At 38.9% G+C, this 17731-nt stretch overlaps 1 protein-coding gene across 1 annotated transcript; it reads left to right on the top strand.

Moving 5' to 3' along the window:
* The first annotated feature begins 15384 nt into the window (after positions 1-15384).
* On the top strand, positions 15385-15802 carry LOC121475021 (60S ribosomal protein L6-like). Its single transcript, XM_041728158.1, has one exon. It carries the CDS (start codon positions 15385-15387, stop codon positions 15787-15789), a length of 405 nt encoding a protein of 134 aa, XP_041584092.1. The 3' UTR covers positions 15790-15802.
* Positions 15803-17731: the final 1929 nt, after the last annotated feature.

The following is a 17731-nucleotide window of genomic DNA, read 5'->3' as shown; positions in this document are numbered from 1 at the left end:
CTTGAGCAGAGAGGCCTTTATGAAGTAATGTGCCATTTACCAAAATCCTATCTTGATATTCTTTGCTAGTGAATGCCTTCCATTAAGGTTGGGCCAATTACAGAGTACAAATGTTTAACTTTTTTTTTTTTCTTCTTACCAGCACAAAGGACAAATGTCTGAAACCCTTTGGGTGGAATGTATTTTCTCCTTGTTCCAAATGAAACTATCTGCCTATATTTCTTGGGATCCTCCTAATTCTTGAAGAAGGCTTCTAAAGCTCACGGCATCATGATGACATCCTTTCTCAGGCTACACCTGAACAAATGATGGAATAGTCTCAGGGATTTTTGCTTGATGTAGCAACTCCTCTATCTACAATGGGTAGTAACAAAGGTATTTCCCAGTAACCAACCAAATTGTTGGTTTTCTTTCAATATGCAGAATTAATTGAAGAGAAGCTATCATGTTAGTAGAATTTCATGCAGTTGTATACTTAATTGCATGAGATTCTATTGCTGTTGATATTTCTTTGACTAAAGTCTTTCTGACCAGAATATTTTATAGTGTTCTGAACATGACTTTATGTGGTAATTTCATGCATTCCAGTGAATAGCAGATTTATATTTCCTATTTGGATATGTGAAGGGAAAATTTAGATTTTTCCTTCCTATGTAAAGAAAAACCCAGTTCTTCCCTACCATGTCTTTCTTTCCTGAGAATCTCCTTTTCTACTCACACAGAACACTTCTTACACTTCTGGTCACCAAATATGTATGGTTTTATCTTTTCAGCAATGAGCAAGTCTCCAACATAGCTAGGTATCCTACAGTTTTCAGTTCTGACACTATCTACCTGGAGATAACATCAGATCATAGAAGTAAGGGCTCATTCCCACAAGAATCCCTGCTATCCCCATTTCAGATGCCAGTTACCACCTGGCTTCTTACCTATAGATCAGAGCCTCCAACCACCTCCTATTCAGGTTTGATGAATTTGCCAGAGCAGCTTACAGAACTCAGGAAGCACTTACTTAATGTTTATCAGTTTATGAAAGGATATGATGAAGGATACAGATGAAGAGATACATACAGTAAGGTCTGTAAGACTCCTGAGTGCAGGAACTCTGTCTCTGTGGACTTGGAGTGCATCAACCTTCCAGTGTGGATATATTGGCCAAACTGGAAGCTTTCTGAATTTCCTACTATTGTGATTTTATAGAAGCTTCTTATGTAGGAACAATGAACCTTATGTAGGCACAATGAACCATTAGCTCTATTTCCAACCTCTATCACCACTTGGGTGGGTGGATGGCAAAGCTGAAAATTCCAAGTTTCTAATCATGGCTTGGTCTTTCTGAAGACCAGCCTCCATCCAGAAGCCCACCAAGAGTCACATCAATAGAACAAAAGATGCTCCTAATACTACTAGGAATTTACAAGGGTTTTATGAGCCCCAAGTCAGGAATGGAGTCAAGGACAAATATTAGTACAACAGATACTTTTATGTTCTTATATCACTTAGGAAATTATAAGGGCTTTAGGAGCTCTGTTCCAGGAATTGGGGACAGAGACCAATATAGACATATATTTTTTCTATTATCTCATGGACACTAATTTAAACTACTTGGAATGATCAACCTTTTATAAATTGTATCTGAGAAGAATTGAGGGAAATAATAAAAAAAAGGCTCAATATGCTTAATATGCTTGATTAGAGGTTATCATTTTTACTGGGATGTGATTTCCCAATAGATTAACATTTCCATGTCCATTAAAACAAACTAGAATAGCAAAGCAAGTGTAGGGACACATTTAGTAAATTTCTGTAGCTGACTCTTTCCCATTACTGGCATATTCCCTTATTCATTTGTGTACATACAAATTCAATGTTCCTGCCAGCAATGGATAGTTAGATACTTAATTATTCAATACAGTTTCACATTTGAGTGTCAATAAACATTCCTGCCAATTTCTAGAGATAACTTTGTGAAGGCCCTTGAAAAATGATGAAAATATTGTGTATGGACAAGATGGGACTGAATGCTCCCTTCCCATTGCTAATGGAGGACAGCTATAACAGAGATAATTCAGGACACAGGGATAATCCTATGTCATATAGATTTGACTTGAAGAACATCATATTTTCTAAAGCAGATTGACTTTTCTGGCTCAGCTGGGTTGAGGCTAACAATCAAATGTGTTGCCTTTTCTTTGGAGAATGAAACCTGAACCATGTTGGGTGCCAGAGTAAATGAGCTTGTCATCATTGCTGTATCTGCGTCTCCCTGTCCACAGAGTTGATGGGCTGTATTTGTTCACAAATACTATTCAAAATACATTAGATGTTAATAATTTTCATGAACTTTATTTTTCTTAATGCTTTTTTAAAGATTTTATTTATTTATTCATGAGAGACAGACAGAGAGAAATAGGCAGAGGGAGAAGCAGGCTCTTGCATGGAGCATGGAAGCATGATGGGGACTCCATCCCAGGTCTCCAGGATCACACCCTGGGCTGAAGGCGGCACTAAACCGCTGAGCCACCCAGGCTGCCTCTTAATGCATTTTAAAGCACTTCTAGAATGATCTCTATTGAACCTTTCAGTAAATTAGTGAAGACTTAAATTTGACATTAAAAAAGAAACAATTCAAGAAAATTGACCATTAACATATGTAATGGTCACAAAAATATCAACTTTTTTGTATGTTGTAATGCCACTTATTTCTTCTAGAGAATTATTCCAAGGATGATACTAGCAATGATCACCAACTTACATGACACTTTTAACATTTTATGTACTCTGAGAGTTTTATAATTTCTATTGCAGGACTGTCAACTTTCTGCTTGTCAGCACTTGGTCATTTCATTATATAAAAAGAGGAATATCCTTGACAGATACCCATTTGTCAAACTCCTAGGAACATCATGATTTAGTCTCCTATAGGAAAAAGCATTAATGCTGACTACAATAATCATGCCTCCTGTTTCTCACAGGTAAGTTCTTCTCTCTGTGCTGTACCATTCTGGAATCTCTTCACCCATTAGGTACTCTAATTCTCCAGAAGAATCTCTCACAGCCTCTGGAAAATAGAGAATAGCTGTCACCAAACTTCTCAAAGTTCAGATGCCTACCTTATTAAAGCATTCCTTACCACCTTATAACAATTTAAAAGTTTTTTTCTAGGCCAACTTTGTAAAAGGAGAAAGACTTGTCGTTTTTAGGCATGACAAGGTAAATGCATTTTAACTTTCCCAACTCCTGAAGGCTTTTAAATTCTTCAATATGTGTCAAAAATGTACAGCATCTTGACTCCATTTGGTATAGACTGTTCTCATGTTCAGGCTTCAAGGAGCCATTCCATAAAATTATTAGGTCCAGCTATAGATATTTATACCTACACTTTGAATCCAAAGTCATGGGTAAATACTCTCACATGAATGAATTATCTTGCAATTAGCTTTATCTTTTGTATCTTTTGCTTTAAAACCTTCAAAGTCTATGACCATGCATAGTCACTCAGCAGCTGCTGGTTCATATCTTCCAGGTGTCCTCTTCCTGTCACACATTTATAGAATTACTTTCCAGCTCACTTAGGATGTACTAAAATCAGATTCTGGTTATTGGCCTGGAGGCAATAAATGGTGGTGAATTTCAGGAGAATGGCAACACTGGAGGTCTTCACGTAGATATTGAATACAGAGATTCAGTAGTCTTGGGTTCATCCACTCAAATTTTCCCATTCTAACCAACTTTGCTATTATGATGCTGGTATTGACATCAAAGATCTTTGGAGACTGCTTATTTAATATCTATATAGGCTCTGACTCTCTTATGATCATAACATGAGCCTGACTTTAATCATAATCTGCTAGGTGTCCATGGTATTTTGGAATCTTTTTTAAACCACAGAGGTTTTCTGGCTTTTATAGCATTCATTCCCTTTGTTAGCTATATCGATCCTATCATTTTATTTTATAAGCTCTGATTTCATTAAAACAGAGATCTTAAACCACAATCTTCATATCTACCACTGTCTCCACAGTGATTAAATGATGCCCATCTGATCTCCTTAAGTCATAGATTCCACTTGCATCTCAACAAAAGTAACCACGGGTCAAAATTTCACTAATTGTGGTGTCATTTTGTGTCAGGGGTTACAATCATCTCACTTACCAAAAGACAGGCAAGCAATCCAACATTAAAATCTCACTCTGATATCTGCATTTGTGAGTTATTCTAGTCCAAGTTGTCTTACCCCAGATTGCCTAGGATATAGAGCCTGAGATAAAGATTGTGAGCTGTGGCTTTATTTGGAAAAACAATCCTAGGGCTGCAAGAGTAAAGAGTAAGAGTGAGGAAATGAAAGAGTGAGTCAGAAGACGGGGAAGAAAAGCAAATACAAATGGTTGCATCATCCATGTGGCAACAGCTTAAAAAGCATAACATAGTTTCTAGGCCATGAGGGTCATCTTTAAGACAGGATGTGTGAATACAACTCGGTTTGAACAGTTCTTCAGGAAGAAGAAATGAGAGGATGATCATTCATTTCTGTATTCTGCCTTTGATTCCCAAAGTGGGTAATCTTTCTCAGACTTCTGGATTATGTTATCCAAGCCACTGGGGAACTGAGTTACAAAAATCAGATCCCACCGTTGGTGGTGTTCAGATAACTCAGGAAGTGCTATAAGGAGCAGAGACTCTGAGTCCAGCCAAGTTGTACTTTATAGACACAGATATTAGGAGAAGAAATGAAGACAGTAATAATAAGGGATTTTCATTTATTTGAGTCTTCGAAGAGGCAGAGATGACCTATCTAGAGAGACATATAAATTCATTTTGGTTCATTATTAATTTTTCCAAATCTCCTTACATTCATTTTTAACTTCTTATACCATCTATATATTTTGCAAATCATTGAATCAATTTTAATGAAGCAGAACATACAGCACAAATTTGAGATGCCTTGAATTTGAAGCAAATTAATTATGAAGTACAGGTAGATGATCTAGGTGAAGATTTCTGATGTATAAAATAAAAGTTCAAAGCCTAAGATCAGAGCAGAAGATGCAGATTTGAAAGTTAGAAGCTGAAGATGTAGGTCTGAATGAAATTGATGAAACAGATAACGCAGGAAAAGAGGGAAAACTGCCAAAGACTGAAACTGTATATTTTAGTGTATTTGGATATATGGACTTGCAAAAGTGATTCTTCAAGTTTACACAGGTCTGAAGATTAGCAGTGAAACTAACTTGTGAATAGCAGTTAAGGAAACATTATCACAAGTGTTATTTCATTTAACTATTACCACATACCTAAAAATAAAGTTTTAATGTGGTAAGTACTATGTACTGCTTCTGAAAATATCCATTCCACTGCCCTCTAAGTAGAGAGGCTGGAAATAAAAAAAACTAATTTCCAAGGTGTCCTTAATCTTGACTACTGAGTATACATTAAGTTTTGCCAACTGTTTATACTGGTCTGAAGTTTAAAAGATACAGATATACTAGAAATCATTCTCTTGGTGATATGACTGTGCAGGCTCACATGAATGCCAAGACCTGGAAATTTGGAAATAATTATGGTGACTGGACTCATTGATTTGGTGTCTAGTGAGCCAATCATCACAGGGATCTCCCTTTTTTCATTTTCATCATTACACCCTTTTCTTTTCACTCCCAATAATTCTTTAACTCTGCAACCACTGATGTGTTTTCCATTAATGAAGTATTTTTCATTTCATAAAGGTTCTTCTGTTGTTGTCTAGGGCTACCATAACAAAGTATTAAAGACTGGGTAGCTAAGAAAAGCAACTTATTTCCTCACAATTCTAGAGACCAGAAGTCCAAGATCGAGGTGTCAGCATGGTGGTTACTTCTGAGGTCTTCTCTTCTTGGCTGGTAAATGGCCATCTTCTCCTTGCGTCTTCATGTATTCTTCCCTGTGTGTTTGTGTCCTAACGTCCCCTTCCTATAAGGACAACAGTCATATTGGGTTAAGGCCATTTAAATGACCCCATTTCACTTCAATTACCTCTTTACAGATTCTGTTTCCAAATACAGTGACATTTCGAGATACTAAGGGTCAAGACTTCAACATGCAGATTTTGGCTGGGGAACAATTCTGCCCATAATAGTGATGCAAATGGAATCATACAATGTGTTATCTTTTGGGTTGGCTTTTTTTACTCAGTTTAATTCTCTAGAGATTTATTCAGGTTGTTGTGTGTTAAACAGTTTTTCCTTTTTTATTGCTAAGCAAAATTTCATGGTATGCATATACGGGTTTCTTTACTCATTCACTCCTTGAAGAACAACATTATTGTTCCCAGTTTCTGATTGTTTTGAATAAAGCTGTTATAAACATTCATGCACATATTTTTGCATGAACATGAGTTTTCATTTTTGTGGGATAGATCCTCAAGAGTGCAATTTCTGGGTTATAGGGTGGTCATCTGTTTAGATGTTTATGAAAATGACAAAATGTTGCTTTAGAGTGGCTGGACCATTTATATTCTTGCAAGCAGTATATGAATGATATGGTTCTCTGTATCCTCACCAGCATTCGATGTCACTTTTTTTCTTTTAACCGTTCTGACTGATGTGTAGTGATATCTGATAGTGATTTTTAACTTGCATTTCCTTAATGGCTGATGATAATGAACACCTTTTTCTTGTGCTTCTTTTATTTAGATCTTTGATTTTTTTTAAATCAGTGTTGTTTAGTTTTCAGCATATAGCACTATAAATGTTTTATTACACTTATACCTAAGTATTTCTCTTGTATGTGTAAGATTCATATTAAGCATTCTATAAGAGTTTGGTAGAATTTTTCAGCAAAACCATAGAGGGCTTGGGGACTATTTTTGGGAGAGTAGAGGAGTTATATGAATTAGATTTACTTAATAGCTTTGGGCTATACAAATGATCCATTTCATATTAAGTCACTTGTAGTAACTTGTGTTTTCCAAGAAAGGGTTCATTTTATCCAAGTTGTCAAATTTTCTTTCTCACTTTTGCTCAGTTTTACTAGAGGTTTGCCAATTTTGTGGCCTTTTCAAAGAGCCATATTCTCTTTATTGTTTATTCTCTATAGTTATTGTCTTCAAAATCACTGATTAATGTGCTTATATCTTTATCCTATTTTATCTTTTTCTCCTTCTACTTGGTTTAGGTGTGTTTTGCTGTTCTTTTCTATGTTTCTGAGATAAGAGCTTAGAATATTTTCTTTTTTTTAACTTGTGTATTCAATACTATAAATTTCGCTCTCAAAACTACTTGTGATATGGCATGTCGATGTTGATATATTGTATGTTCCTTTATATTCAGTTCAAAATATTTTTAATATTTCCCCTGAGACTTCATGTTTGAATCCTGAGTTATTTAGCAGTATGTTGTTCAGCTAAGAGTGTTCATTAAATTAATATATTAAGTTGTAGCTACTGTGCTAGGTACCTAATTATGGACATCAAGTAATTATGCATGATATGATGATACTAGCTGGAATTTATCTGTTACTATAATCACATTAAAGGGTTATTTTTAAAAATAGTGTAAAGAAACATTCTTCCAGTGGCTAAATTTGTGAGCAGTACACTTGAACGTCTACTTCATATGAAGAGAGAAACAGTCATAGATGAAGATATACACTTGTGGGAAATAATGAACACTGGTTGGTTGGCCAGGAGCCTGAATAAATGATGAAATATTAAAACAAAAAAGACTTAGGAAAAAGTAAGTGAATAGACTGAGATAAATTGGCACAAAGTCTTTCATCTTTGTATCCTGTATCATGACTATCAGAAGGTAGCCACCATAGAAGGAACTCTCAACTAGGTGGACAGAATGACCTATCCTCTGGAACTTACTCCTTGGCACTTAGTGTGTATGTAATGGATTTATGAACAGAAGAATTGTAGGGCATAGTTGGAAGCTATGCAAGCATATCTCATTTTATTGTGTTTCACTTTATTACAGTTCACAGATTTGAGTATTTTCTTTATAACAAATTGAAGACCCTGTGATAGTCCTGCATGGGTAAGTTGGTCAAGGCCATTTTTATAACAGTATATGTTCACTTCATGGCTCTCTGTGCCACATTTTCATAATTCTCACAATATTTCAAACTTTATCATTAATGCTTATTACAATGATTGGTGATCATAATCTTTGATGTTACTACTGTAATTCTTCAGGGCACCATGAAATGTGCTTATACACAGCAAACCTCACAATAAATATTGTGTGTCCTGACTCTTCCACTAACTGGCTGTAACTTTCTTTTTCTCCCTCCTCTGAGGCCTCCCTATTCTCTGAGAGACACAACAATATTGAAATTAGGCTAATCAATACCTCTACAATGACCTCTAAGTGTTTAAATAAAAAGAGGTATCACATGTCTTTCCTTTTTTTCTATTATATTATTATTATTATTATTATTATTATTATTAATTTTATTTTATTTTTTTTAGAGAGAAAGAGTACACACTCAAGCTGGGGGTGGGGGGCTGAAGGAAAGAGAGAGAGAGAGAATCTTAAGCAAGCTCCACACCCAGTGCAGAGCCTGACACACTTGATTTCATGACCCTGAAATCATGACGTGAGCCAAAATCAAGAGTCAGATGCTTCACTAACTGAGCCACTTAGGTACCCTACTGTTATTTTATTTTATTTTTTTTAATTTATTCTTTATTGGTGTTCAATTTACCAACATACAGCATAACCCCCAGTGCCCGTCACCCATTCACTCCCACCCCCCGCCCTCCTCCCCTTCTACCACCCCTAGTTCGTTTCCCAGAGTTAGGAGTCTTTATGTTCTGTCTCCCTTTCTGATATTTCCCACACATTTCTTCTCCCTTCCCTTATATTCCATTTCACTATTATTTATATTCCCCAAATGAATGAGAACATATACTGTTTGTCCTTCTCCAATTGACTTATTTCACTCAGCATAATACCCTCCAGTTCCATCCACGTTGAAGCAAATGGTGGGTATTTGTCATTTCTAATGGCTGAGTAATATTCCATTGTATACATAAACCACATCTTCTTTATCCATCCATCTTTCAATGGACATCGAGGCTCCTTCCACAGTTTGGCTACTGTGGCCATTGCTGCTATAAATATCGGGGTGCAGGTGTCCCGGCACTTCATTGCATCTGTATCTTTGGGGTAAATCCCCAACAGTGCAATTGCTGGGTCGTAGGGCAGGTCTATTTTTAACTCTTTGAGGAACCTCCACACAGTTTTCCAGAGTGGCTGCACCTGTTCACATTCCCACCAACAGTGCAAGAGGGTTCCCCTTTCTCCACATCCTCTCCAACATTTGTGGTTTCCTGCCTTGTTAATTTTCTCCATTCTCACTGGTGTGAGGTGGTATCTCATTGTGGTTTTGATTTGTATTTCCCTGATGGCAAGTGATGTGGAGCATTTTCTCATGTGCATGTTGGCCATGTCTATGTCTTCCTCTGTGAGATTTCTCTTCATGTCATTTGACCATTTCATGATTGGATTGTTTGTTTCTTTGGTGTTGAGTTTAATAAGTTCTAGACCACTCTCTTTCACCATACACAAAGATAAACTCAAAATGGATGAAAGATCTAAATGTGAGACAAGATTCCATCAAAATCCTAGAGGAGAACACAGGCAACACCCTTTTTGAACTCGGCTACAGTAACTTCTTGCAAGATACATCCACAAAGGCAAAAGAAACAAAGGCAAAAATGAACTATTGGGACTTCATCAAGATAAGAAGCTTTTGCACAGCAAAGGATACAGTCAACAAAACTAAAAGACAACCTACAGAATGGGAGAAGATATTTGCAAATGACGTATCAGATAAAGGGCTAGTTTCCCAAGATCTATAAAGAACTTATTAAACCTACTGTTATTTTAAATCAAAATCTAGAAATGATTTAGCTTAGGGGGAAGGTGTGTTGAAAGCTGAGATAGGCCAAAAGTAAGGCCTCTTATGTCAAACAGCCAAGTTGTGAATGCAAAAGAAAAGTTCTTGAAGGAAATTAAAAGTGCTACTCCAGGGAGGAGCAGCAAGATGGCAGAAGAGTAGGGTCCCCAAGTCACCTGTCCCCACCAAATTACCTAGATAACCTTCAAATCATCCTGAAAATCTACGAATTCGGCCTGAGATTTAAAGAGAGAACAGCTGGAATGCTACAGTGAGAAGACTTTGCTCTTCTATCAAGGTAGGAAGACGGGGGAAAAAATAAACTAAAAAAGCATCCAAGGGGAAGGGCACCGTGAGGAGCCGGTCTAAGGCCCGGGCGAGTGTCCCCAGGACAGGAAAGCCCAGGCCCAGAGAAGCAGGAGCTGCACCAACCTTCCCAGGTGGAAAGGCACCCGCAGGGAGTTAGAGCAGGACCCAGGAGGGCGGGGACGCCCTCGGGCTCCCGGGGACACTAACAGACACCTGCGCCCCGGGGAGAGCGTCCTGAGCTCCCTGAGGGCTGCAGCGCGCACGGCGGGACCCGGAGCAGCTCGGAGGGGCTCGGGCGGCGGCTCCGCGGAGGGGGCTGCGGGGCGGGAGCGCGAATCCAACAGCGCAGGCCCCGGAGCACAGGGCCGGGGACACAGCCCAGGATCCGGCCTCCCCCCCGGGACAGGCAGAGGCCAGGAGGGCTCAGGACAGCGAGGACGCTCCTGCCTTGAGCTGAGCAGATCAGCGGCCCCGCCGCGGAGCCCCCAGGCCCTGCAGACGGAGAGCCCCGGAGCTACTGCGGGGGCTGACTCCAGGGTCCCAGAGCTGCCCCCGCCACTGGGGCTTCCTCCCGGGGCCTCACGGGGTGAACAACCCCCAGAGCCCTGCACCAGGCAGGGGCAGAGCAGCTCCCCCAAGTGCTAACACCTGAGAATCAGCACAGCAGGCCCCTCCCCCCAGAAGACCAGCTAGAAGGACAAGTTCCAGGGGAAGTCAAGGGACATAAAGTATACAGAATCGGAAGATACTCCCCCTTCCCCCATGGTTTTTTTTTTTTTTTTTTTTTTTTTTTGGCTTTTTGATTTCTGTTTGCCTCCCCCACCCTTTTTTTCTTTCTCTTTTTTTTCTTTTTTTTCTTCCGTTTTTCTTTTCTCTTTTCTTTCCTTCTTTCTTTTCTCTCTTTTTCTCCTTTTCCCAATACAACTTGTTTTTGGCCACTCTGCACTGAGCAAAATGACTAGAAGGAAAACCTCACCTCAAAGGAAAGAATCAGAAACAGTCCTCTCTCCCACAGAGTTACAAAATCTGGATTACAATTCAATGTCAGAAAGCCAATTCAGAAGCACTATTATAAGCTACTGGTGGCTCTAGAAAAAAAGCATAAAGGACTCAAGAGACTTCATGACTGCAGAATTTAGAACTAATCAGGCAGAAATTAAAAATCAATGGAATGAGATGCAATCCATACTAGAAGTCCTAACAACGAGGGTTAATGAGGTGGAAGAACTATCCCCTAAGATCAGGAACAAGACAGGGATGTCCACTCTCATCACTGCTATTCAACATAGTACTGGAAGTCGTAGCCTCAGCAATCAGACAACAAAAAGACATTAAAGACATTCGAATTGGCAAGAAGAAGTCAAACTCTCCCTCTTCGCCGATGACATGATACTCTACATAGAAAACCCAAAAGCCTCCACCCCAAGATTGCTAGAACTCATACAGCATTTTGGCAGTATGGCAGGATACAAAATCAATGCCCAGAAGTCAGTGGCATTTCTATACACTAACAATGAGATTGAAGAAAGAGAAATTAAGGAGTCAATCCCATATACAATTGCACCGAAAAGCAGAAGATACCTAGGAATAAACCTAACCAAGGAGGTAAAGGATCTATACCCTAAAAACTATAGAACACTTCTGAAAGAAATTGAAGAAGGCACAAAGAGATGGAAAAATATTCCATGCTTATGGATTGGCAGAATTAATATTGTGAAAATGTCAATGTTACCCAGGGCACTTTACACGTTTAATGCAATCCCTATCAAAATACCATGGACTTTCTTCAGAGAGTTAGAACAAATTATCTTAAGATTTGTGTGGAATCAGAAAAGACCCCGAATAGCCAAAAGAAAACCATAGCTGGAGGCATCACAATGCTAGATTTCAGGTTGTACTACAAAGCTGTGGTCATCAAGACAGTGTGGTACTGGCACAAAAACAGACTCATAGATCAATGGAACAGAATAGAGAACCCAGAAGTGGACCCTCAACTTTATAGTCAACTAATATTCGATAAAGGAGGAAAGACTATCCCCTGGAAGAAAGACAGTCTCTTCAATAAATGGTGCTGGGAAAATTGGACATCCACATGCAGAAGAATGAAACTGGACCACTCTCTTTCACCATACACAAAGATAAACTCAAAATGGATGAAAGATCTAAATGTGAGACAAGATTCCATCAAAATCCTAGAGGAGAACACAGGCAACACCCTTTTTGAACTCGGCTACAGTAACTTCTTGCAAGATACATCCACAAAGGCAAAAGAAACAAAAGCAAAAATGAACTATTGGGACTTCATCAAGATAAGAAGCTTTTGCACAGCAAAGGATACAGTCAACAAAACTAAAAGACAACCTACAGAATGGGAGAAGATATTTGCAAATGACATATCAGATAAAGGGCTAGTTTCCAAGATCTATAAAGAACTTATTAAACTCAACACCAAAGAAACAAACAATCCAATCATGAAATGGGCAAAAGACATGAAGAGAAATCTCACAGAGGAAGACATGGACATGGCCAACATGCAGATGAGAAAATGCTCCGCATCACTTGCCACAAATCAAAACCACAATGAAATACCACCTCACACCAGTGAGAATGGAGAAAATTAACAAGGCAGGAAACCACAAATGTTGGAGAAGATGTGGAGAGAGGGGAACCCTCTTACACTGTTGGTGGGAATGTGAACTGGTGCAGCCACTCTGGAAAACCGTGTGGAGGTTCCTCAAAGAGTTAAAAATAGATCTGCCCTCGGGATCCCTGGGTGGCGCAGCGGTTTGGCGCCTGCCTTTGGCCCAGGGCGCGATCCTGGAGACCCAAGATCGAATCCCACATCAGGCTCCCGGTGCATGGAGCCTGCTTCTCCCTCTGCCTATGTCTCTGCCTCTCTCTCTCTCTCTCTGTGACTATCATAATTAAATAAATAAAAAAAAATTAAAAAAAAAATAGATCTGCCCTACGACCCAGCAATTGCACTGTTGGGGATTTACCCCAAAGATACAGATGCAATGAAACGCCGGGATACCTGGACCCCGATGTTTCTAGCAGCAATGTCCACAATAGCCAAACTGTGGAAGGAGCCTCGGTCTCCATCGAAAGATGAATGGATGAAGAAGATGTGGTCTATGTATACAATGGAATATTCCTCAGCCATTAGAAATGACAAATACCCACCATTTGCTTCAATGTGGATGGAACTGCAGGGTATTATGCTGAGTGAAATGAGTCAATCGGAGAAGGACAAACATTATATGTTCTCATTCATTTGGGGAATATAAATAATAGTGAAAGGGAATATAAGGGAAGGGAGAAGAAATGTGTGGGAAATATCAGAAAGGGAGACAGAACATAAAGACTCCTAACTCTGGGAAACGAAGTGGGGGTGGTAGAAGGGGAGGAGGGCAGGGCGTGGGGGTGACTGGGTGATGGACACTGAGGGGGGCACTTGATGGGATGAGCACTGGGTGTTATTCTGTGTGTTGGCAAATTGAACACCAATAAAAAATAAATTTATTATTAAAATAAATAAATAAATTAATTAATTTTAAAAAATAAATAAAAGTGCTACTCCAGTGAATACATATAAGACATGAAAGCAAAACAGTCTTATTGATGATATGGAGAAAGTTTTTAGTGGTCTGAATAGAAGACCAGACTAGCCACAATATTCTTTTAAACCAAAGATTAATCCAGAGCCAGGCCCTCATTCAATTCTGGGAGAGGTGAGAGAGGTAAGAAAGCTGCAGAAGAAAAGTTAGAAGTTAGTAGAAGTTGGTTCACAAGGTATAAAAAAAGAAGCCATTTCCATAACATGAAATTACATGATGAAGTAGCAAATGCTGATGCAGAATATACAGAGAGCTATCCAGAATGTCTAGCTAAGATAAGTAAAGACAGTGGCTGCATAAGCAACATTGTCAAATAGACAAAGCAGCCTTTATTGAAGGAGGATGCCATGTACGACTTTCATGCCTGGAGAGGAGAAGACAAAGCCTGGCTTCAAAGCTTCAAATGACAGGGTAACTCTTTATTAAGGACTAATCCAGTTGGTGACCTTACGTTTGAGCCAATGCTTCTTTGCCATTCCAAAAATCCTAGGGCCTCTAAGAATTGTATAAAATCTAGTCTCCCCATGCTCTATAACTGGAATAACAAAGCCTGGATCACAGCACATCAATTTACAACATAATTTACTGAATATTTTAAGTCTTCTCTAAGAACTACTACTCAGAAAATGATGACTGCTTTCAAAATATTACTGTTCACTGATATTGCCTCTGGTCTCCCAAGAACTATGATAGAGATATACAATGAAATTAATATTGTTTTCATGCCTCCTCACACAACATTCATTCTGCCATCCATGAATCGAAGATTCACTTCAACCTTCAAGTTTTATTATTTAAGGAATAGACTGTGTAAGACTATAGTTGCCATAGATAGTGATTCCCTCTGTTGGACCTGGGCAAAGTAAAGGGTTCATCATTTGAGATGTCATGAAGAACATCCATGATTCATGAGAAGAGGTCAAAATATCAACACAAACAGCAGTTTGAAAGATGTTGATTGCAACCTTCATGGATGACTTTGAGGGACTCAAGACTTCAGTGGAGGCAGCAACTACAGATGTAGTAGAAATAGCAAGGGAACTAGTGAGAAGTGGAGCTTGAAGATGGGACTGAATTGCTGCAATCTCATGACAAAACTTTAATGGATGAGTTTTTGTATTTATGGATGAGCAAAGAAAGTGGTTGCTTGAGACCAAATCTCCTGCCAAAGATGTCAAGTTAGTTAAAATAACAACAAAGGATTTAGAATATCACATAAACTTAGTTGTGAAGCATCAGCAGAGGTTGAGATGATTGGCTACAATACTAAAAGAAGTTCTACTGTCAATTGATATCAAACAGCATCACATGCTACAGATAAATTATTCATGAAAGGAAGAGTCTATTGATGTCTCAAACTTTATTGCTGTCTTATTTTGAGAAATTTCCATGGTCATCCCAACATTCAGCAACCATCATCCTGATCAGTTATCAGCCATTAACCTCAAGGCAAAGCCTTCTTCCAGCAAAAAAGATTATAATTCACTGAAAACTCAGGTGATAATTAGCAATTTTTAGCATTGTAAGTACTTTTTAATTAAGGTGTGGAATAAGATGTTGGATAGGATCTAAACTAATGGGCCCGTGGGGCAAGAGGGTAGTTTTCCTGAAGCAACTGAGCAGTGGCTTGCTACTTGTGACTGGACCTCTGGCCCTCAACCGAGTTCCTCTGCATAGAACACACCAGAAATTTGTCATTGCCACTTCCACCAAAATCGATATCAGCAGTGTGAAAACCCCTAAACATCTCACTGACGCTTATTTCAAGAAGAAGCAGCTGTGTGAACCCAGACACAAGGAAGGGGAGATTTTTGACACAGAGAAGGAGAAATACGAGATTAGAGAGCAGCGCAAGGTTGATCAGAAAGCTGTGGACTCGCAAATTCTGCAAAAAATCAAAGTTGTTCCTCCGCTTCAGGGCTACCTCCGCTCTGTGTTTTCTCTCACAAATGGAGTTTACCCTCACAAATTGGTGTTCTAAATTTCTTACAAAGAACTTAATTAAATAACTTATCCATTAAAAAAAAAAAATGTGTGTCTTGTGTCCTGTCTGGGCCAACTAGACTAGATGAGTCTAAAACCTATGGGTATAAGTAGGGATAATATCTTCACCATAATAGCTATCGAATTTCTCCTGCAACTTAAACTTTCTATCCCCAAAGTTTTCATTTTTAGGTCCAACAGAAGTCTTGATTCTTTGTCAGATGCAGGGGAATACTTCCACCATAGAACACAATAAAGGTTTCACTCTGTTATACCTGAAATTATCACCTGAAGTTTTGACTTCTCATGCTAAAAGAAGAGCAGGCAAAGAATGGAGTTACCTAATTAGGAAGGGAAATTGACTTCAATCACTAGAAAAACCTAAAATTGCAAGAAAAGTCCATCCAAGAACCCAGGTGATCCACTAGGATGTCTTTTGCTGCTTCCATGACCAGTAAAAACTGTGAATAGATCCCTGCGTAACAGAAACCAGTCTCCTCTGAGTTTGAATTTAACATCTAGGTCAGTCCAAAAAACAAGGAATCAGATGAGAGAAAATGATAGCCAAAGAAGAGAGCAATCATGCACGGGTAGTGGAAGAGGAAGATGATAAATCGAAGTGTTGGCTGTGGGGCTAGCTGCAGCATTAGAGACCATAGTTTTAATTTTCTGAAATTTGTTAAAACCTTTAAAGAAACAAGCCCTGTGCATTCCCTGTTAGAGAATATAGGATGGCATCCTCTTCTCATATGAGACCTAGATATCATAAAAGGTTGCAGGGAGATCTGAAAGGAACAAAGGTGCACTCTACGAGACTCAGTTTGTCTCCCTCTTCAGTCTTAGTCTTATGCTCAATGGAGAATACCAAATGCCACTGCCTTCATTTCCTCTTCTGACATTACCCATGGGGGCAGCCTGCCTTGGGATAACAACTAAATTTTGCATAGCCCCTCTTGTTATCATCACAGAGTGGGCCACAGCAACTCTAGTAGTAAGTCTAATGAACTGGACCCCAAAACTGTTTCCTTCCATATTTTTCTGACTCAGCAGTAGTACTAAAACTCAAGTAACATCTAGCTTGTCCAGCAATTGCCTGGACAGACTAGGAAATTAAGGGGAGACTCCTAGAAGACCAGGGAATTTAATGTCCATGGGGAGAATATTTTAAAATGAAGTACAGAGAATTCTGAGGATTTGACAGGTAAATATCTTTCGTTTCCTCCTCCCAGTGGAATTTACTAAGGCAATATGATTCTACATGGCTTTTCTGGAAGACCTTTATCATGACAAAAATCCAGCTGTTTGCCTTCCTTCCTTCTCACCTCACTTCCTTTTCCCTCGCCTACCTCTCCACCTGGAACTGCACCTCTCAATGAAACCTTAGCACAGAAGCTTTGCCTCATGCCTTATTTTCTAGGAAATGTTTGAGAAAAAGTAAAATAAAGGAAATGCAGTTAATATGAAGTAAAATATATAAAAAAGTAAAATAGTGAATTTATCAAACAAAATATATATCTTACATTCCACAAAAACATTGGGGATATGCTTTCTAGAAGTCAACATAAAGAAACAAAATCCTTGCCTAAGGAAATGGTTTTGGGAAGAGGTGGCAAAACGAGGGATAAGAAATCATTTGGACATTGTTATGATAATCAAGCCAAGAGAGATGACAGGAGCTTGAGTTAAGGTCAGATGGAGAGCTGGAGAAAGGAGCTGCTGGGATGCTGGACAGGTAATACAGAGAGGAGCAGAGCACTCCTTGGATGCAAAAGAGAATTCTGATACGATGATGATCATCGTCATAAAAAACTATAGACAGCTCGCTTTGTGTTAGGTATTGCAGTAAGCACTTTGCATAAATTAATATATTTATATTTTATCTTAGTTTGGTGACCAGGTGGATGGCAATTCCATTTCTAATTCAGTATACTTGGGAAAAA

The sequence above is a fragment of the Vulpes lagopus genome, chromosome 13 (assembly GCF_018345385.1).
Source record: "Vulpes lagopus strain Blue_001 chromosome 13, ASM1834538v1, whole genome shotgun sequence".
NCBI lineage: Eukaryota > Metazoa > Chordata > Mammalia > Carnivora > Canidae > Vulpes > Vulpes lagopus.
Note: the sequence above shows the minus strand (reverse complement) of the source record. Positions and strands in the feature narration are given on the sequence as shown.

What these genes read in the sequence shown, in the direction of transcription:
- LOC121475021 (XM_041728158.1), top strand. Translation starts at nt 15,385, where the DNA reads ATGGGCCCGTGGGGCAAGAGGGTAGTTTTCCTGAAGCAACTGAGCAGT.